At 38.9% G+C, this 23,681-nt stretch overlaps 1 protein-coding gene across 1 annotated transcript in view; it reads left to right on the top strand.

Annotated features, from left to right (window-relative positions):
- The first annotated feature begins 1,381 nt into the window (after positions 1–1,381).
- The window catches only part of dachc (dachshund c), a 67,580-nt gene continuing 45,280 nt past the window's right edge, over positions 1,382–23,681 (top strand). Inside the window, exon 1 of the mRNA XM_079813063.1 lies at positions 1,382–2,169. Within this exon, the coding sequence (XP_079669189.1) occupies positions 1,622–2,169 (548 nt within the window). The 5' untranslated portion in view covers positions 1,382–1,621. The remainder of the gene's footprint in view (positions 2,170–23,681) is intronic.

Genomic DNA, 23,681 nt, shown 5'->3' with positions numbered 1-23,681 from the left:
TGAACTGTTTACTATGTGTTGTGAAATGTCACTAAACCTAGTGACAGACCGTAAGTGTCATTGAAATCGGGTACATAAGTGACTTCATGCTGTTTCAGGAATACCATGTCCATGATGCCTCTATGAGAAGTGTATTATGATAATTGAGATTAATGTCGCTGTGACTCAAGAGACACCATAAGTGTTTATTCTGAGATTAGCTGTTGTAAATGTTGAGAACCAGTACAAACCCTATCTGCGGGCTGTAATGAGCACTTTGGGCTTTTGAAAATAACAAATAGTCGTTGACATTTCAGTTTCATTCTCTTCACTTCTTAAATCCTTCACAATAGATGGCAGTATAAGCTTTATATCCTGCCTCTGTGCATGCTTGACCAAAAAAAAAAAAAAAGGGAAATTGTTCTATGGCCTGGTTTCACAGACAGGTCTTAAATTAAGCCACGATTAGGCTTTAGATCAATTGGCATTTCAGTAGCTTTTACAAACATGCCTGTTGTGAATCTTGAGACAAAACAACTTGCTTTCAGTTAAAACATGCAGCTCAATTGAACATGCATTTTAGTCTGGGACTATATCTTAAGCTTGTCTGTGAAAGTATAAGTAGCCTATTTGAAATGTTCTCCACTCCTTTACTTTAAAAACAGTGCTGCACCTGCCCAATAAGTTGTGGTTTATTCTCTCTCAATGCTGACCACCAGTCATTTGCTGATACTCGTAATGTCCATATGGGGATGATGTATAATTGCTTAAATCATTTCTTATTCAAATTTTCAACGTTCTTTCTAAGGCATATCAGTTTTGTTAATACCATGTAATTAAAATATGTCAGTGCACTACAACGCTCGGGCTGTATTAATGACCGTGAAAATTGTTTTAATTAAATAGCCAATTATAGTAAAGCCCCAACCATGAGAATTGACATTTAAATGAGCTTTATTTAAATTGCTTTCAATATTGTTTCATCAGAATTTCTCACGCGGCGAATTAATCACTTGCCCGTGTGCATGTACAAAGCGCCATTAACTATTCGAGTGCTGTTGTTATTCATTTCATCTCGATAAGGAATTAATGCATTACGTCTGTCCTTTCATAAACTTTGTAACCTTCTATCAATAAACTGCGACAACTAAATAGCATTTCACTCACATGTTAACATAACTAGTCTATGTATAGATGTCAGTGCATAAAACGCTCAATGTGTTGTCTGTTGTTCTGTTTGTTTATCTTTAGAGTGAATATAAAGGATGCCTTTTAAACCATGATCAACAAGAGTTCTTCTGAAGTTGATTGTCTCGGATCTACCTGCTCTGAAAGAAAGGAACACACGTGCGCGCTGTGTCTCTTCCAAACTCTCTTTGTTTCTTGGCTCCTCCTCCGGACCACAATGTGACAGATTCAACTCGTCCGAGCACCACTAGCGCAGCTCTTCACTTTTTCCCACTGTCACTATCACGCTTTGATCGATGTCGTGACGCACAGACAATATCTCGTTTTTTCCCCCCCCGTGCCAGACTTTTACTTTCCAAACAAAACGGATTTGTTTTTGTTGTTGTTTTATTAATTCTTCCGTGAGACATTACTTTAGTCCGAATACTTTGGAGACATTGATTTAGTGTTGAACATGGCCACACCGGCTGCGCTGCTGCCCGCGACACCGATGTCCCACGCGCCTCCAATGTCGATCGTCGCGGGACTCGCGGCTGTCAACTCCTCGACCCCGGCGACCCTCTCGCCCTCACCGTCCGTCACCCCAGCCGGACCGAGCATCTTCAGATCGGAACTTCTCTCCTCCGCGAGCCCGGGTATCCCCATCGGTAGTCTCCCGCACAAACCCGTGTATTCCACTCCTTCTCCAGTGGAGAACACCCCTCAAAACAACGAGTGTAAAATGGTCGAGGTCCGAGGCGCAAAGCTCGCGTCTTTCACTGTCAACGGCAACGAGCTCATCTGCCTCCCGCAGGCGTTTGACCTCTTTCTCAAGCACCTGGTCGGTGGACTGCACACTGTGTACACGAAACTCAAACGTCTAGAGATAACGCCGGTGGTGTGCAACGTGGAGCAGGTTCGCATCCTCCGTGGACTGGGCGCGATCCAGCCTGGAGTCAATCGCTGCAAACTTATATCGAGAAAAGACTTCGAGGTCCTGTATAACGACTGCACCAATGCAAGGTAAACTTAGCCTTCTCAAAGCTACGCGAGACGCGTTTATGTCCTGCACTCCTAAAAGTAAAAGTTCCAAAAAGTGTTTTTCGCAGCAGTGCCATTTTGGTGCAACTGAATAATCATTTCTTAGTGTGTGAACAACAGAGTGTGTAAAGGATACAGAAACCACGACTTCGAAAAGTTCTAAAAGTTGCACCAAACTAAAAAGAATGAAACGCACATTGTACTATGCGCCTTTATTGAGCTCATATCAGTGCATGTATCTTGCGCAGACGTTACTTTCACAAACTCTTTGCTGAGCACAGCACATTTATCTGCTTATGATCCACGTTTGAACAGTTTGGCCTTTGATAATCATGCACATATCAGGTTACTTACTGAAGTGAATCACACTGAACATACAGCGCACCACATACACCTATCCAGACCTGGGACACCTTTGGGCATGGACAGGTGTCTTTCACCATCAATCAGGCAGTTAGAAAAGGACTGAATGTAACTCTTTGTCTCTTTCTAAAAAGTATCATGTGTAAACAAACACTTTAGGAGACTGATATGGAAAAGAGAGAGGGGGAGAGATCGTATCAGGCTATGCTATGAATATTTAATGGGACTTGTCTGATTTTGTTACAAGTTAAACTGAATAACTCGCAGGTTAATCGGCAGTAGGTATTGTCCCGTGGTTGGGTGTCAGGTTCACTAATCGGACTCGTTGTCTGCTGTCTTTTTTTTTTAAGCACTATTTATAATCTCTCTTGTGTATTCCACGTTTGAAATGTGAAAACCTATGCATCTGCAGTGACTCACAACGTGGACTGAATCTATTAGCCCATGTCTTTATCAGTTCAGACGACTGTCATAAAAAGATCTGTTGAGCTGTCATAGGCTATATACTTGGCAACCGACACTGTTGCCATCAAAGTGCTTTGAAAACAACCACCCGTTAGTAGTATTAATATAGCAAATTACATTGTCTGACATTTAGAATGATGGCAAGCGCTGATGCGTTTGCGCGCGAGTGCGCTTCAGAGCCATGTGAGCCTTGTATGAAAGATCAACACCGGGTTCGCCTATCTAAACGTCGGTGTCTACAGGCAAATTTATGTCACCAGATCATAGCTGCTTGCTTATTAAAGAGCGCATTTAGGCTGCCACTTGGCACTGGCGAGATGTTAAGCGCTTGTGACACAAGTTACTGGAACGAGATTAGAATCTCTGGTTGCTGCCCGTGCGCTCGCTCTCCGGCGATGTCTATATAGAAATTGATTCTCCGCAGAAATTAATTAATTTTTCATATCGCCTAGAGCGGCAGTTTTAAAAGGGCGCTCTCTAACAGTTCCCTCGCCCATTTGGTCTCCACTTTGAATTATATTCTAATCGTATTAATACATTTTGCCTCAGGATTAATCTACAAATTTACGAATGTGTTTTGATATTTGTTTGTATCACGACACATATGCGCAAATTAGGCCATTGTCCCGCCCTCTGATTTGCTCATTTAGGCTTCTATCTTTGTATAATGACTATTTAATCGATGTCTGGCCTCCTAATGTTTTCATTTTGGCAGAGCTGAATGGAGATCAGATAGCAAGGGCAGATAGTGTGGGTTAAACTCTTGGACCTCTGTCCCTTGAATTCTCTAAACACCTAACTGAGAAGTTTGAATTGAAAGATAGGCCAACGCATTCTAAAGCAATTTGTAACTATTTGACATTTTTGTCAATTGGTGGCTGTGATTTGCATGTTTAATTCCCACTAATGGTTAAGTTTAGGGGTGGACCTTCATGAACTTGCGTTCAAAGTCATATGAAATAGTCACCTCGTAATATAGTATTAGTTACATTTTCTTGATTGGGTTGGATAGGTTTCAAAGGTTGGCTGTTTGATTCAAGAAATGACTCATGCTGAGTCAAAGTTACAGGCACTTTGACTCATCGTGACCGGATAAAGGGATTCTGCTCAACTGGCACGTTCTCATTTCTTTATATAGGTTGTTAATGCAACACGAGTTAGCGAAAGAAACTAAACAACAAATCCACCCCATGTCGTGAGACTCAAATAACTTTATATGTCCTTTTTGGAGCTATGCTGCTGTTAATTCATCAAATCTGACTACTTCCTCAGTGCTTCTCAGTGTTGAAAAGATATGTCTTCTCTGACTGTCATCTAATCCATGAGCTTTTTCTGGCAGACAGAAAAAAAAATGCCCTATAGGTGCTGACTTGGTCTGTCTGCTTTACAGAGTCATTCATCACTCGGAGCATTTCCTTTTATGACTAAATTCTACCTGTAATTGTTTGGAAGCAAAACAAAACGCATCTTGGATCAGCATAAAACGAATAGTTGATTTACTGCAGCACTCCGCACAGTGCTCAGCAGACGGAGCAATCAGATTCTGTTGCACACAAACACAATGTTTTCCATTATTTAAAGGCTGATTCACTAACATGGAAGTTCTGAATGCCCATAAAAGGCACTTGGCTTGCTGTGTTTTTGTTTTTGCTCGTAATAGTAAAAAAATGCTTGTCTTCTTTTACAGTTTGCCTGCACTTATTTACTGAATTATTTATTTTCGTGGAATCACATTGACTTCCAGAAAGTCTTAAACGGACGTGATGCATCACGACTCATTGGCTTTGTATTGTGACCTTTCTCTCAGAAACTCTGTGAAGTGGAGTTTATGCAGGCTTGAGTGTGCATTAGTGTGTGCATTTGTGGAAGACCAAGCAAGAAAGTGAGATGACAGACACGCTTTTGCGTGTAGTCTGCAAAAATGGGTATTTGTGTCTTTGAAGATTTTCTTGTCACAGTCGTGTGAATGCTCAGTGTGAGAGGAGTGTGTCAGTGTGTGTTCTCTTTCTGTGATCTTCAAATGGGAGACATTTTAAAGGCCACGGATTACAGTCAAAACAAATACTCGTACCAGCGGCGCTGGCACCCTAGACAGCAAATTATCCGCAGACAATTAATTGATGTCAGTGTGATTGCTTTCATTTAAGAATTCCTGTTATCTTGCACTCACCCGCTGTTTTCCCCTCTTTCTTATGTGCATGCACACATACACACTAACCTCAAACAGACGTCTCTGCACGTCTCTCTCTTCCCTTGACCTTCAGGTCCTATCCAGCAGTAACACAAGCCTCTATCAGTCAGCAAGGTTTGATTCGACCCTTCCACAGTGTATTAGTGCGGAGCGAGGGATTAGTGGAAGGAAAAAAGACGAGTGTGTGAATGTGTGACACAGAACCAGATCTGTAATCCATCCACACAGTTTTTCTGCACTTGTGTTATCACGATAGGTTTCGATTGCCGCACTTTCAAGCCTGCAGTATATTTTTAATCCTGTAATATCAATCATTACATACGGCTGTGGAGTTTATGGTCTGCTGTTGTACATGTGTGGTTGAAATAGATACCCTTTGTGTGTGTGTGTGTTCAGATCTCTCAAAGCTTTAGTGACTCTATTGGAAACCGCCGATGCAGCTGCTTCAGACAGCTGATAGCTTTGTTGTGGCATGCTGCGTATCATAAAAGAAACGTGTTAGCGAACAAGGGCTTAAAATACTGTTGATATCTTTATGGTGCTATTGTGTTTGTGTGTCCATCTGCTTTTGTGCAAGTGTAGGACTGTGTGTACTTGACGATGATATGGATTGATGAGAGTTTTGAAAATATCACCTTCCATGCACACTGTGTGATGTGTGTGCGTTTGTTTAGATGCAGTCAAACAGAAAGTACTGTAGGTAGTTGAATGGTTGAGATGCACAATCTCTAAGAATGTCACAAAGTGAATAATTGCTTTCTTGTAAATCACTAACATTTGACAAGAATATGATTGTAAATGTAAAAAATATATGAGAGATATATAGCCTAAACATGTAATAGGGTCCATGATAAAGAACATAAAAACTTTTACACATCTAGTTTAAAACACGTGCATACTTTCTAGATATTGACATGGGCAAACTTTAATATACATCTCAAAGGAAACTTTAAATTGAATAAAACATGTCATGAACAATTATCAGATTTTTTTTATACACTTTTGACCTTGACATACAGTCATGAGGGTCTGCAAGAGTGCTGATGATATCATTTCATGTTGTGTCATTTCATCACTTCATGATTTTTTTTGATCATTTCACATGATTTTGATTTGGCGGACAAGCGTTTTTCAGAGAATAATAAGCAGTGAAGCGGTTTAGTTAAAAAAAATAATTACATAATTAATTACATAACATGCCTATCTAATTAAAGGGTTTTCTTATTCAAGAATTGTATTATTTTAAAAGTTTTTTCCTTAATTATGATGACATTTGTTTACTTTATTCATCCTAAAACAGTTTTAACATTTTTTTAAAATTTATTTAAAATTAAAATTATGCTCATCATAGGAGGTTTGTAAGGTGTGACGACAAGGTGTTAAGTCGCTGTATGAATGAATTAGAATTTTTTTAAATAAATGAATCTAGATATGTCAAGATGATGTCATTTCATCCACAGACAATTGCAAACTATCTCACATGTGATATATGTCTGAGATCAAAAGATGAGATCTCTTTTATCGTGAACCGAGGTTTAAAGTTTATCTTGAAGTGGTTGTGGTCTGGTATTGGATGGATGAGTTACCTTCATATCAGCATTAAAGCACCTCTTTATTGGGCATAAAGTTCATCATGGGGTTTCAGCACTTTGTTCATTATTGTTCTTTCTCTGTTTGATCTGTGGGAAACTCCAGCTGCTGTTTATCACACACACACACACACACACACACACACACACACACACACACACACACACACACACACACACACACACACACACACACACACACACACACACACACACACACACACACACACACACACACACAGACAGACACAGCGTTACTTGTGCACACACACATCTTCATAGGTGTACACCCACTCATGTTCGTCTTCAAAACATAACGGTGCTTGGTTCTTGTTTTTTCTTTTTTCTTTTTGCTGAGCAGGTAAAACACACTGTAAAACAAATGATGGATTACTCTGATAACAGCTGTTCTCGCAATGTTGCGCACAAGTTAAATATGATGTCTGTGGACTCAAGGGGCCTTTTTCATAAAACACGAGCAGAGCGGATCTCTGTGTAAATCGTACGTAAAGCCGTTTGTACACAAATTGTACCAGGGGCTTTATCCTTAATTGACAAAATTCTCATTCGGGTGCTCAAAAAGACATTTTTTTGGATCCATTAGCTGTTTGCATATGATGTGTTTTAGCATCTGATGGTTCTCTTGTGTATTCAATGTAATGGTGGTGTAAGCAATGCTCTGAAAGTTCCCCTGGTGTTTACAGAATGTTACAGAGCTAATGAAACACAGGAGGACATTAGAGATAGAGTAAACATGTCTTTTCAAATGGAGTGTGTGTTTGTGTACGTGGGTGCCGGTGTGTGTGGAGGGCCGAGGAAAGAATGTGTGTGTGTGTGCGCTGGCACTGATGGCCTCTGTGGGAAGGCGAGCCAGCATGGAAGAGAGGAGGACGTCAGGGGGAGATTTTAATTAAAGTATGAAATGAGAGGTCACGCGCTCTGACCCCCCCTCCACTCACTACACACACAAGGACATGCTATCTCTTTCTTACTTTCTCCTTTCCTTTCTCTCTCATACACACGCTAGCGGTCTCCTCTCTCTCTCTCTCTCTCTCTCTCTCTCTCTCTCTCTCTCTCTCTCTCTCTCAGCTTGATGAGTTTTCCATGAAAGGGTTTTTCATTAATTCCACCTCAGGGAGTCTCTCTGTTCCGGCTCCCTCTGAAGCACATGGAAATCTAAAGTGTGTGTGTGTGTATGTATGTGTGTTTTTCTGTTTGTACGTGGCCACCATGATGTTTTGACTCGGTCTGATTATTAACACACTGTTCTGGCTGTTTGATCATGAAGTCTCTCACACAGACACACATGGCCGATGATCTTGTTGATGAGAGAGGATGATGGACAGAACAGAAATGGTTCGTTAGTTTCCTGTGATTGCTTCATTATGGGACATTTTAAACATTGAATTACAGGAGTTTTACAATAATTTAATTCTGAAAAACACCTGCACACAGGAAGTGAAAGAAATACTATGAGCTCCAGTGTTAGAGCGCTGTGATTCTTTTTCTTCATATTAATGAACAGAGGCTCATTGGAATAACATACTACCTACAAAACTCCAAAAACATACCTATACATACAATTCACTGCAGTTTCTAGTTGAAATGAACAAACATCACTTTTATCAGATTATTGATTAATAAAGACTAGGGGTGTGACGAGACACTTATCTCACAAGACAAGACGAGACACGAGATTGGGTTCATGAGAACGAGACGAGATGAGATTTTTACATGGTACTTTTAAGAAATCCTCAATGATGAAATGCATGACTAGAAAAATTGTTTGCAAGTGCATTTGAAATGTTTTAACTCATCATCTTGTAATGAATGTCATTTCAGTTCTACTTTCTGAGTATGAATTTTCATAGGCAGTAAAAGACAACAAGCACTGTAAAGGTTTTGCCAAAAACTCAACTGACTGGCTTCTTTCCTGTGTGATTGTTTCTTCAGACCTTAGAAACTGCAAATTTATTTAGCAGTTTATTTAGTTTCTTTTGACCTCCTAACTGAACTCCTTCCGACAAATTGGTCATAGATATTAAGTGCAAACAATAACCATAATACCATAATCAAAGTGCTAAATAGAGACCGCATTTTTCTTCAAGCATGATACAGAGCTAAGAGATGGTTACAATGAGATAGCTTTTATAGATATTCACGTGCAAACAGTGGTAACGTATTGAAATCGCGTTTGAATGCGCAATCCCGTTTACTTTCACTTTCAATTTCACGACTGTGTGTACTCTTTGAAAAGGGAACGGTGGTGCTGAATGTGCATTTTAAAATATAAGTCTGACGCTTCTGCTGCGCAACGAATCCTCCGCCATGGTCCACTAACATGTAACACTCGTAACCCAAACCCACGCTCAATGCGAGCGCTTCAATAACACGTAACACACAGGCTGCGTCCTAAATCGCGTACTATGTGAGTAGGTACTACATTTAAATTTGAACAAACTTTGCGACCGTTAAAAAAGTATGTTCTATATAGTATGAATGAATGTAGTATGAATGTAATCCGGACGGACAACATCCGCCTTGTTGTCGTTATCATGTGACCTATACCAGCGTAATTTGCGTCCCATCACCTCCATTCATAAATCGTCTCCCGTGGCCTCATGGGATAGTAAGATGTCCATTGTATGCGCACTTCAGAATCTCGCCGGAAGTAGTAGGTCATCTGGGTACTTTTCGCCTACAGTTTTTCGAATACTATGAATTCGGACATACTACTCTGTTGGCGTACTGTTTTTCGCATACTATGTAGTAGAGAGCTATTCAATTTCGGACGCAGCTAACACGCGCTCAATGTCTTCTCATCACGTGATCAGTGCTGCGCACTATGTACGTCTCGAACAGCTCGTGTCGGATGAGCGGATGGAATTGAAGTGACTGTTATCCACCTGAATTAAATTATTTGTATTTCTTTAAAAAGAAAAACTAGAGTGGCGGCATAATGTAAACGTAGCGTTGGCATATTCTGTCCTACCTCACCCTCATACTCCGTCATGACAAGGTCATAACAATAGAGTGCCGAAGTTATGACGTCACTTTGTAGGCCAACCCGGAAGTTAGCGGCGCATGGGTTCCCTCGATCGAAAAAAAGCCATCAATTTTCCCCATAGACTTTTGGAAAATCGCAAAAAATAAGATCTGTGTTCAACAAAGAGTTATGACCCTTACACGTTTTGTCTATCAAGATAATCTTTACAAGTTAATCCAAAATGTATACGTTACATTTTGAAGCCTAAATAAAGCCCACAGATATAAAATGCTAACGGTAGGCTATAAACGGACTACAGCACACCATGGTCGCGGATCAACGTCATCATCAAGCTTCCTCAAACTTTATTTAAAAAAACACGCTCGCTCATTATGATCTGTGCTGTTTATGAACACTTATCCACTTTTTCATGAGAAATATTGCCCATTCGTTTTTTCCAAAAATGTTAGAAACTAATTTTGTTTATGCGTGCCTCTCTGAGATTTTTTAAAAATCTTTTGTTAATGTTTTTTCAGACAATATGATTATCACTGTGATAACATTAAATGACATGAAACACAACTCAGTCACTTTTTGTTAAATGCAAGTTTATGTATGTTCAATAATACAAAAGTATAAGATATAATAAGCTATACATTAAATGAAGCAAACAATTCAGTCAAACATTCAAAGTCAGTGCTAGTCGGCTACAACGCTAACGTAAAGTTATAGCCTAAAAATAAACAAGTAATGAAACTTCACTTTGCCCTCAGCCTAAACGATTTGCCAGGGAACAAATTATAGATCCATAAGACCAAAGATCGGCCGTTACAAGACGAATTATAGCTGGAGATGCCACAGAGACATCAGAGCCAGCGGCAGACGGCAGAAGGACTGGCCGAGGAAAGGTTGCCCTCGCCGGCGTTGACAAACACTGACCGCCGCTGATCCACTGGAGCTCACAACTCCGAAAACGCCAGATAAAATGTTCAAATAGGCACTCTCTTTATAAATAAACCACAGATTTGAGCTTTAAACAACTACATTATCACCTGAAAAAATCTTAAAACTACGTTTTGTCACACACTAACAGTAGATTTTAACAAAAAAGACTTGTAAACACAGCCCATGTCAGCCATTTCTCAACGAGACGAACATGTGAAGAGAGTAAACTCCAAATGTTCAAGCATCCAACTTTGCGCGAATAGCTCGATTTATTCACGCCACATAAGTTCTTCATAAGTGAGGCTGAAACGTGGGCTAGTGAGAGATTTCCTGTTTGTCACGATGACGTCTAAAGTCCCCGCCAAAGGATGTAGTCCCTTTTAGCAACTTGTTAGCAACCATCGTTTTTAAGACACAATAAAGTTTAAAAAAATCACAAGCAGGTTTTAACTAATGTGTTTATGTCATAGATCAAAACGTGAAAATATTTAGAGGCTTTGTTAACCACAGACCTTATTTCAGGCGATTTAGCAAAAACCCATTCAAAAAACCCATAGACTTTAGGGCGAGGGAACCGGGAGGGCTAAAATGCTAACTCACTTCCGCGTTTTGGCCTACAAAGTGACGTCATAACTTCGGCACTCTATATGACATGAGATAACCTTTCACCTCCACGAGAAATCTCGTCACAGTTAAGTCTCGCGAGATCTCGTGACGCTAATAAAGACGTATTTTAAAGGGGACATATCATAAAAATCTGACTTTTTCCGTGATTAAGTGCTATAATCGGGTCCCCGGTGCATGAAAAAGGACAACCCAGCCTTTCTCTGCAAGCATGTGAAAAAACGAGCTGCACAGATTTCTCTACCCTTCTGATGTAGGAAGGGGATCTTATTATTATAATATTACCGCCCCTTAATCTCCACGTTTCCACCCACAGTGGCGCTATTTTGTCTTCGCAAGCGTCGTCACATATGTGTATTTGACAGTTTAAACACAACAAAAAATGTGAAAGAGAAGTTACTCACGAGACTTGACGTCTGACAACCAGTTGTCTGGGTGCGTGTGCTTCAGATAAGTGTGCTCAGAAAATTATCCATTTGAAGTTTAAACTAATATATAGCTTTAAAACACGTGGAAATAATAAACTTTAATAATATATTAATAATGATAATAATTTAATAATGATATAATGATCAAAACCAAGCAGATGGCTTGTTAGTATTTGGCAGTGATTGAGGCATAAAATGTGTGGAGAGGGGGTGGCATGCAGAACCTCATTTGCATTTAAAGGCACATGCACGAAACCAGCCTGTTCTTGACTGTAGTCAGAAATGGGTATTTACAACATTGATTTATAAATGATCTGTGAAGTATTTTAAGCTGAAATTTCACAGACACATTCTGGGAACACCTGAGACTTAAATTACATCTTGTAAAAATGGGCATAATAGATCCCCTTTAAAGCAATTCCTTGCATAATACTGTATTATGACCTCAAAACACTTTTACCATAATGCATGATTTGTAAACGAATACATTTTGACATGTACATCACATAACCAGCTCCATATGAATGGCTTTTCTGACTTCGCAAACTTGCTTAGGAGCTCACCTGATACACCATTGCACTTGCGATGCGGAGCACTCTGGTACAAGTCCCATGAAACACAGCTCACGTTAAAAGAGCTTAAAGACTTGTTGAAGCAAGCAAGCTAAAATAGCGTAACTGCTTCAGTAAATGCGTTTTTATCTCACATTTACTTTTATTGGTGCTCCTTAAGTTAGCTATACTTACTCTCACGTTTACTTTTGTTAACTGCCACGAGAAGTCATCTGTTTGAGGCAAAGACACAAAATCTAATAACAATAGCCTCTGCATAAGTTTCCCTTGATGCGTTTGATTATGCACAGCCGAGCACCCAGTTTAAGTCCATGTTATAATAATAAAGTAAAGTTATAATACTAACATGATAATTAAGTACATAAATATGTTTCTACTCCGATTCATTTTTGTTTGTTTCAGTTTTTTTAAATTGAAATTGTGGCTGAAGGATTGAAATTGTGGCTGAATTTTTTTTCAAACATAGCCTACATTAAATATTGAAGAACAGTAACAAAAATATAATGAATATGTAATATGGTGCATATATTTAGCAAAATGCTCCTCTCTAGAGTTCTTTAGTTGACTATTGAGTATACGATCACTGAATGGCTTTTCTGAGGTAAATGTAATAATATGCCTACATCACTTATTGTTTACAAGCTTATTTATAAATGTCTTTCCATGGTTGAAACGCTGATTGAGCGATTACATTAGACAAACAAATTTCATTAAGTTGTACTGTGTCTTTCAACTTCCTTCTGATGTTCGTTCATGTTTATTTTGCGCTTTAGTAAAGCAGAAGAGATGATCTGTTAACGCGCGCTTCATGCTGCTGCTTCGCTGTCATGCCACATTAAAGATCGCCAAAACAGTATTGATTGTTTGATAAAAAATTTACCTTTTTTTATTACCAATCATACGTCGTCAGTTCAGCAAGTGAGTGTGGATCAGAAAAAAGGAAAAGCCAGAATGGTTACATAAAGTTGTTCCGCAACAGACAGCCAATCATAAACTGGTTACCCAATTAAAAATGAAATCTCAGAAACTGTAGTTACTGCAACTGAAGAAACTGCAAAAGTTTCTGCATGTGAGTGAGGGTTAAAAGATTTTTAGAAAAATGTTGTAGAGTGACAGCAAACAGCTTAACTGACGTAATGAAGAGACATTAGGCCTATTATTATTATTCTAATATGTTTTAGAAGATTTGATCAAATCGGGGCAGAATTATGCAGTGACCTTTCCACAGCTTTGCTGTATTTCTTCATCAACGTTATTAATCTTGTAGATATGCAAATGGAAACATTGACCCTGGAATTTCAAATGCACAGTGTGAAATCTCATATAGCCTAGTTACCCCTAGGATTAATTACTAACCCAAGTTTAAGTATTAACACTTGTTAACAATTAGTATGAAAATCACATGTATGTTGCATAAATTCATCATCTGGAAACACTAGCCAAACTTTTATACTCTATGAGACTCATGTGGATTTTGAAGCAACAGGAGTGACATCAGAGACTATCATAATTTTCAGTCAGAGACGATTCACCTTTGTGACAGTCCAATGGTCCGTCATGTCTGAGGCTGAGATTACACCTACCCCAACCTTAAACCTACCCCAACTCCACCCCCTGGATCGCAGTGAGGAGCTACTGCGAATTTCAGCACAGCGCTTCAGTTAACGGTCACCTTTTTATAAATACAACATGACATTGAATATGCCATGGCTTAAACCCATAACCCACTGAGTTCATCTTTGGAACACAAATTAAGACATTTTTAATATTCTGTTTGATGGTTTAATCCAAGTCTTCTGAAGAGAAACTTCAAATGATAAACAGATTTAATTTATGCTTTCATTCATATAAACACGATGCGGGAACACACCTCATTGGATTATATATTATATATGATTATAAATGGTTACTTTAAAAATTTTTTTTATACTTTTTGATGCGTGAAAATTTTGGATTTTCAATGGATGGACAAAATTATGAGAGAATAATAAAAATATCTTCATTTGTGTTGCCGGTGAGTAAATGATGACAGAATTTTCATTTTTGGGGGGTAAATATCCCTTTGAGCACAGAACAGCAGCCAAAAAAAAAAGCTCTTTAGACATGTCCCCAGCTATGGCTAACTTGTAGTTAGAAGTTGTTACTGCTTTTCTCTTTCCTATTAACACCAGGCTCACCTAACTAAATATTGTATATGGTTAAATATTAATGTTATCAGAGAAACTGACATTCTTTTCCATACAGCTACTCTTGGAAGGGCCATTGTGAGAGTCTGGAAAGTGTTACAAAGCTTCACGATTAGGCAGTTTCACCACTTTGGCTTTGACACTAATGAGTTTCTTCAGTCAAAAATGCCAAAAACTAATTGAGATGTCCAGACTCCAGACCATTGAGAGAATGTGGCACGGCTACGGCCGTATCTAGATTTGTCAATCACTGCTACGTTTAGAACCAGTCAAAAATCCACAACCAACACATTCTTAGTCTGTGCCGGTGTTTGTTTGTGATGTATCTAGGAAACGTGACATGTAGAATGCAGCTGTTTGTGAAGTGTCTTGGTGGGTAGGAGACTAAATAGTTGTATGCTCATTAAACTACAGTGGGTTAGGGGGCCAATAGAGTCTGTGTCTACTAGAGACTCAAGTAAGAGAGAGAGAAAAAGAGGGAAAATGCATGGCTTAAAAAATGTTCTGTGTTCAATAAATTAAGCTCAATCGTCGTCATGTTTTTTTTTTTTACTTATCTTTAAAAAAAAAAAAAAAAAAAGAATCTGAATCACAGTTAAAGGGTTAGTACAGCCGAAAATGGAAATTCTGTCATTAATTACTCACCCTCATGTCGTTCCAAACCCGTAAGACCTTCGTTCATCTTCGGAACACAATGTAAGATATTTTTGATGAAATCCGAGAGCACTCTGACCCCTCCATAGACTGCAGAGTAATTTCAACTTTCAAGTCCCAGAAAGGTAGTAAAGACATATAAAATAGTCCATGTGACTACCGTCGTTCAACCTTAATGTTATGAAGCAATAAGCATACTTTGTGTGCGCAAAAACAAATAAAAATAACAACTTTATTCAACAATGTGCCAGTCTCCTACGCGGTCTTATGAATTTGTAATTAATTAATGACAGAATTTTCATTTCTGGGTGAAGTTTAATGGGGCCAATCTGTAAACGTTAAAATATTTGCTGTTTCAAAAGTATAGCCACAGATGTAAACAATATACTTCATTGTAGAGTAAAACACTTGCTGTGAAAAGTATCAAAAATATTAACAACTTTGCTGGGTTATTATAGATAACTATATAAACATACTTAGAAAAAACAAAAACTAATAAAAATGTCAAAAACACAACTAAATTACTAAAATGTTATCTTTTTTTAATTGTAAAATGAAATAGAAAAACGAAAATAAAAATAAAAATAAAAGCTCATTCAAAATATTTGTATCTCAATGATACTAAAATAATGTTGCAACTTCACGGCAGAGACGATGTAATGCCTGAAACCCTAAAAGATTGTAAAAATCATGAGAAAAAATAACAAACACGTTTTAACAGGGAAAAAAAATATTCTAAGGGCTTTTAGTAAATGATAAGCTTCACATTTATTCACATTTTCTCTAGAAATTGGCCCCATTTACTGAAGTACATACTCTTAACCTTGATTTTTGCTTTTTGTTATTTAAAGAGTCTAAATAATTTTTTGTGGTAATCAACATTATGCCACAAATGCTGTCGAATGAGCTTAGCTTATATTGATTCCAGCTGGTGAAGGGGTGTATCTATTTGTGGGAAAACTCTATGTGTAAACAAAGTGCATGGGAATACTACGTTGTTGTAAACTTTGCTTCCTTTTTTCGTTCTCTTTTGGCTCTTTTTCTATCCTCTTAAAGGTAATGCTACTTTAAGTAGAACAGGATAATGTATCAGTAACATATAAAGGTTTTGCCTAAAGCTTCCTTTACGCCTGTGACCTGATTAGTGCAGAGAGGACAGAGTGAGGAAATTTTGCATCTCCCGAAAATATACAGAACAGACGGAAATAGAGATGGGGAGATCACAGTGCTAAAAAAAAAGAGAAAGAATGGATACTAAGGAACGAAGAAAAGATTAACCTGTGTTATGGTTGTGTCGATTTCACCTCATGTTTTTACACAACTGTTCTCAACTGAGGGTCTAAAGAAACTGGCAGTACTTTAAAACAGTCCCCGTGAGAAGGGAAAGTTAACACACACACACACACACACACACACCCGGCCCATATCTGCCAACAGCTACTGAGAGAGAGAAAAGAGAGTGATTTATATGCCAGTGTGTGAAAATTACTATTTTTGTTGTGGACTTTTATTGTATGAAGGACAAAAGGATGAGAGGAGAGGCAGTGGGATGTTAAATGACCTACATATGCACAAGACACGGCTTAAATTATGTCCTATATAGAGGTGAGTACATAGCTGAGATATTGTCCCTATAAATGACAGATGTTATTGGCTTTGATTGCTCTTGTTCTAGAACAAAATACAAGTACACTCTAAAAAATGGTGCTATATAGTTCTAAAAGTGGTTCTTTGGCTCGTAAACATAGGCGAACCACTTTAAGTGCTGTATATAGCACCAAATCTTGGTGCTTCAGTGGTTCTTCAGCGGGTTTTCAGTGGTTCTTTGGGGTGGTTAAGGTGCTATATAGCACGACTGCTGTACAAAGAACCTTTTAAGCCCCTTTAAAGGTTCTTTATGAGCCAAATAACCACTGTTGGTGCTGTTTAGCACCATTTCTGATGAAGAAATAAAATGTCATACGGCACCTCTTATGGGTTCTACATACAGTAGCACCATTTGAAAAAGGTGCTGTAGAGCTATATAGCACTAAAAGTGGTTCCCCTATAAGATTACGAATAAAGATCCACTTTTAGTGCCATATAGCACCATTTTTTTTGTGTGTATGAATAAATACAAGTAGGACCCTATCTGCCTGACTGAAATTGCAGTTTCTGTCTTGTTCATGGTTTAAAATTTGTTAAGGGTTGTGATTGTCTTTTCTTCCCTATTGTGGTGTATATCTGTGTGAAATGGCTTATCAAACAAGACAAAATGTAGGACTTGATTTGTCCATCGGGAATTGATTGGATCGTTGGATCATTGTGGTTTGCTATTGCAATTGGGCCATACCCACTAGTGAGGTCCCCAGTATTTTTTGCAGTGTATATAATAAAAGTTGTGAGCGCGAATTTCGAGATGGTCCTCACTTCCGAAAAAACGAGATCCAGGGGGCTGGATTAGATCCTGATCCAACTCCTCCCACTTTATATACTTTGCTATATTACTTTGCTATATTACTGCAACAATGGAGCCGCGAACTTCACATACTTTTGAAAATCCAGCCTTTAGTTGATCCTGGTAAGCACTCATTGTCACAATTGTAAACACAGCGGCTTTCTTCTTCCACAAGGGAGTTTGGCGTCAATCTGATGACGACTTCAAAAATCTTGAAGTGTTTCCAGTTAAATGTGCCATTTGCATCAGACGTTCACCCAACAGTCCAATGGTCCGTCATGTCTGAGGCTGAGATTACACCTACACTTACCCCTACCCTAAACCTACCCCAACTCCACCCCCTGGATCGCAGTGAGGAGCTACTGCGAATTTCAGCACAGCGCTTCAGTTAACGGTCATAAAGTGCGAGATAAGATGTAGTCTAAGTAAACTAAAAAATGTATATTTAACAGCTGTTTTATGATAGAAATGGTAAATGACCGACATAAATAATCAGGGATGCAACTAATACACTTCTGTCTAATTTCATCATTTTGAATTGAAAATATATAATTTTCGTGATTCATGTGATGTAATTCGTAAGAGCCAATGTGACGAGACAGGAATGCCCCTGAACTCCCTTAGCAAGCTCAGTTTTGGATGCTTAGTAATTATAAAAACCTGCATATGGGCCTGAATGCAGGTTGTCCCGCCCTCACGCCGGTGAACACGTCATTAGAGAAAAGAAGAGATGACATTGCAAGTGGGAGGGGAAGCTATTTTAATTAAAGATTATGGGCCTGATTTTTACTGGTTTTTACCTTCAATTTACTGGTATTTGTGCCATTATTTACCGCCCCCCAAAAAAAACTTGTCTTAAAGGGCATATTCATAGTTTTCACGTGACGTCACACGCTTATAGGAATGGAGTTCTATGGCGGTTTTGCCCTCCAAGGTTCCGCGGCAGTCACATGACTGAAAACTAAGAATTGCAGCTTAGAGCCCCCAGTGAGTCAATGTATAGAAAAATAATTTAGGAACTATATAAACTTATAAATACGCTACAAAGGCTTCTGGAGTCGCTTTCGTGTGAAAAATTTACTTCCGCATATAAAAATGGCACAAAACGGAAGTGACGTCAGTGGAAACATCTATTGGCAACGCAAAGATCTACTGACGATTCAAATTCATGAATCAAATTAATTGTCTGTAGATCTTTCCACTCCCATTGGCACTTTTTAGGAACTTACACTGTTTAGTAAATCTGGCCCTATGAGGGCACATTAAAAATAAAAAATAATGACATGTACGGATAAATCATTTATATTGAACCCTGCAATATTCCATTAAAAAATATGAATTGTCAATTTTGATTTTATGGTGACTTTTAAAAAATTGCGTTTTTAGACTAATTATAATTGTCTGTGTAATTCTCTCTCATCAATTCTTCAGAGACAGGATGCGGTGTGTTGTACTTCACTGAGATTCAAATGAATATTTACTGGCCTCTCTGCTTTTTATTTGGGAATATGCCTTTTTATCTCTGCTTGGTAAATCCCAAAGTTCTTAAAGCATTAACACGAAGGAAATACTGGCTTATATAGGTCTTAAAATTCCTCTAGTAATCCGGAGTAGCAGCTTTATAACCCTCCCTCTGATGATAGGATGTCACCTGTCAGGTCCCTATTGGATTCTTCTGTAATGAGAGACAATAATAACAGCAAGTTAAAGAGGAGCAAGAACCTGAACAGACGATATAGACTTTTACAATTAACCTTTTAACATCTGCCTGATATGAGATTGAAATGTTCCCTGGTTACAGTATGATCAAATTGACCTGTGAACTTACTTAACTGAACTGAACGTTTGTCAAATAGGGAACAAGCAGTTTGATTTATTCAGTTTGTTCATAATCTGAACCCTACGTTGTTTTGTTAATAAAAAAAATAGCAGTTTCTCTCCGATTGGTTTTGTTACTTTTGACTTTGGCATAAGCCCTATGTTTTTTGTTGTGAGTACTAGTCTATTACTCTATCTGGGATAAAATGAACCCTGCATGAAAAATGGCTTGTTTTAAACACAATAAACCTCTTTATCAAGGTCTTGATATTCTTGACTGTATCCAGCAATCAAAATAAGGTAACTGTTTCATAATCTGCTTAATTTATATTCAATTAATTGTTGCAAAAAATAGCTTTTAATTATCAAGTTAAAAATTGCCATTTTTTCTTATACCAAAAACAAAACCCATATACATGCAATTTTTCCCTTGTATTAAAAACAATTTAGTGTTTCTTAAACGTGTGAGACTAACTTCATTTACATCCTTTCAACAAATAAATAATTGGTTGAAAACAGCTATGATATTTTTTTTTTTTTAGGATTTTTTGATGAATAGAAAGCTCAAAAGAACAGCATTTATCTGAAAAACAGCATTTATCTGTTTTATTGTCACTTTTGATCAATTTAATGAATCCTTGCTGAATAAAAGTGTTAATTTCTTTCTAAAAAAAATCAACGAATGAACAGTGTATAATGTTACAAAAGCTTTCTATTTCAGATAAATGCTGCTCATCAAATAATCATGAAATTGTACTGTTTTCAACATTGATAATAACAATAAATGTTTCTTGAGCAGCAAATCAGCTTATTAGAATGATTTCTGAAGGATCATGTGACACTGAAGACTGGAGAAATGATTAGATTAGATTAGATTAGATTCAACTTTATTGTCATTACACAAGTACAAGTACAAGGCAACGAAATGCAGTTTAGGTCTAACCAGAAGTGCAATAGCAGCAAGTGCAGGATATATACAATGGTTGCGTAAGTGCAGGACATAAAAATGTTCTGAATATATATAAATATGTATAAGTAGAGAGATGGTTATTACTATAAGTAGAACTGAATTTACAGATGAATATATACAGTGAATAAATATACAGATGGCTATTACTATAAACAGAATTTACAGGTGAATATGTACTATGAATAAATATACAGATGGCTATTACTATAAACAGAATTTACAGGTGACTATGTACTATGAATAAATATACAGACGGTTATTACTTGAACAGAATTTTACAGTTAGAGGTATACAGTAATATGTTAGGCTAATATGAGGAATATAGCAGTGGATTAAGTTAGTACAATAAATTATGGACAGAGCTATCCGAAAGAAAGTGTAAAAGTGCAGTGGAAAGTGGTTGCATATTCCAGTTAGAAGTACGGTGCAAAATGCAAATGTAAACATTGTTACTGTAAATACAGTCGGCAGTGCAGATGAGCATTATCCAGTTACGGTATGGTGGTGCAGAATGCATAAGTAAACAGTTGTTACTGTAATAAACAGTCAGTAGTGCAAATAACAAAGTGAAGGCAGATGTGAGGTAGGAGAGTTATCAGTTTATGAGGGAAGTGGATCAACGGGGGTTTGAGTTCAATAAAGAGACAGCTCTGGGGAAAAAACTGTTCTTTAGTCTGCTGGTCCTGGTCCGGAGGATCCTGAAACGCCTGCCGGAGGGCAGGAGAGAAAACAGTCTGTGGGCTGGGTGAGAGGAGTCCTTGAGGATGCTGCGAGCTCGATGCAGGCAGCGTTTCCTCTGGATGTGTTCGATGGCAGGCAGTGGAGTCCCTGTGATGCGCTGGGCAGTTTTCACCACCCGCTGCAGTGCCTTGCGCTCCGCAACAGAGCAGCTCCCATACCACACTGCCACACAGTTGGTCAGGATGCTTTCTATTGCGCAGCGGTAGAAGTTCACCAGGATGGCCGAGGAGAGCTGATTCTTCCTCAGTGTCCTCAGGAAGAAGAGGCGCTGGTGAGCCTTCTTGACCAGGCTGGAGGTGTTGGTCGTCCACGACATGTCCGCCGAGATGTGGATCCCCAGGAACTTGAAACTGGAGACACGCTCAACAGCCATTCCATTGATGTGGATGGTGTCGTGTGTGCCTCTTGACTCCTTCCTGAAGTCCACGATGAGCTCCTTCGTTTTGGTGGTGTTGAGGAGCAGGTTATTATCAGCGCACCATGTGGCCAGGTGCTGGATCTCTTCCCTGTAGGCAGTCTCATCGTTGTTGCTGATGAGACCAATCACCGTAGTGTCGTCCGCAAACTTGACGATGGAATTAGTTCCATACACAGGCTTGCAGTCGGAGGTGAAGAGGGAGTAGAGAAACGGACTTAGCACACAGCCCTGTGGTACACCAGTGTTGAGTGTGATGGATGTGGAGCAGGTGGATCCTGATCGAACATTCTGGGGTCTGTCAGTTAGGAAGTCCAAAATCCAGTTACACATTGAAGTGTTGATGCCCAGGTCTCCAAGTTTGGCAATTAACTTGGATGGGATGACAGTGTTGAATGCTGAGCTGAAGTCAACAAACAGCATGCGTGCATACGTGTTCTTATGGTCCAGATGGGTGAGCACAGAGTGCAGTGCCATGGAAACGGCATCCTCTGTGCTCCTATTGCTGCGGTAGGCAAACTGGTGTGAGTCCAATGTGGATGGTATAGAGTCTTTTAGGTGTTCCAGGACCAGCCGCTCAAAGCACTTCATAATGATGGGTGTGAGTGCTACAGGGCGGTAGTCATTAGGGCACCTCGGGCTGGAGTGTTTCGGCACTGGCACAATGGAAGTGCGTTTAAAGCATGATGGTACAGCTGCTTGGGCGAGAGACAGGTTGAAAATGTCTGTAAAAACCCCAGCGAGCTGCTCCGCACATGCCCTGAGCACACGTCCAGGGATGTTGTCTGGTCCAGCAGCCTTGTGCGCGCTGATCCGGCTCAGTGCCTTGCAGACATCTGTGGTGGAGAGTGTGATTGGTGGGTGGTCAGCTGAGGGTTTGAGCTTGGTGGCAGTTTCTCTGTTGTCTCTTTCAAAACGAGCATAAAAGTAATTTAGCTCATTCAGGAAGTTGACATCAGTGGCTGCGGGGGTGGAGTGGGGGGGTTTGTAGTCACTGATGGCCTGGATGCCCTGCCACATGCGTCGAGGGTCAGAGTTGGAAAAGTGACCCTCAATCTTAAGCTTGTAGCAGTGCTTGGCCTTTTTGATGCCCCTCTTCAGGTTTGCCCTGGATGCGCTGTAGGCTTGTGCATCTCCTGATCTGAAGGCAGTATTGCGTGACTTCAGCAGGAGTCGTACTTCCCTGTTCATCCAAGGCTTCTGATTTGGGTATGTGGTGATCTGTTTCTGGGTTGTAACACTGTCGATGGTGGTATTGATATGATCCAATACTGAGGAGGTGTAGGAGTCAATGTCCGTGTGAGCGCCACTGGTGGCTTGAGAAGCAAACATACTCCAGTCTGTGTTTAGAAATGATGCTGAAAACTCAGCTTTACCATCACTGGAATAAATTACATTGGGAACTCTTTACAATAAGATTCATTAGTTAACATTAGTCAACTACATTAGTTAACATGAACTAATAATGAACTGCACTTATAAAGCATTTATTTATCTTTGTTAATGTTCATTTCAACATTTACTAATGCATTATTCAAATCTTGTTAACATTAGTTCATGCACTGTGAACTAACATGAACAGCTGTATTTTTATGAACTGACGTTAACAAAGATGAACTAATGCTGAACAGAGGTGTTGTTCATGGTTAGTTAATGTTAACTAAAGCATTAACAAATGTTAACTAATACAACCTTAGTGTAAAGTGTTACCATTATATTTTACAATATTTTCGAATAGAAAACAGTTATTTTAAATTCTAATACTATTTCACAATATTACTGTATTTACAATTTTTACTGTATTTTGGATCAAATAAATGCAGCCTCGGTGAGCAAAAGAGAGTTATTTTAAAAACATTTAAAAATCTTACAGATCCTAAACTTGTGTGTCTCGGTATTCATTTGGAAGTCTCTTAAAACTAGTTGAACTTCAGCTTAGCCTGACATGTTTTTAAAATGACCTTATGAAATGCCCGGCTTACACAAAGCAAGACAGTGGTGTAATGGTTCACTTCACATGGTACTTATTTACTAACATACAAGACAAGTCAACAACTCCTAAATAGTCCATTACACTCATCCTTTGCTCACCATTAATTTCCACCCCATG

The sequence above is a fragment of the Gobio gobio genome (assembly GCF_949357685.1).
Source record: "Gobio gobio genome assembly, chromosome: 3".
Lineage (NCBI taxonomy): Eukaryota > Metazoa > Chordata > Actinopteri > Cypriniformes > Gobionidae > Gobio > Gobio gobio.
Note: the sequence above shows the minus strand (reverse complement) of the source record. Positions and strands in the feature narration are given on the sequence as shown.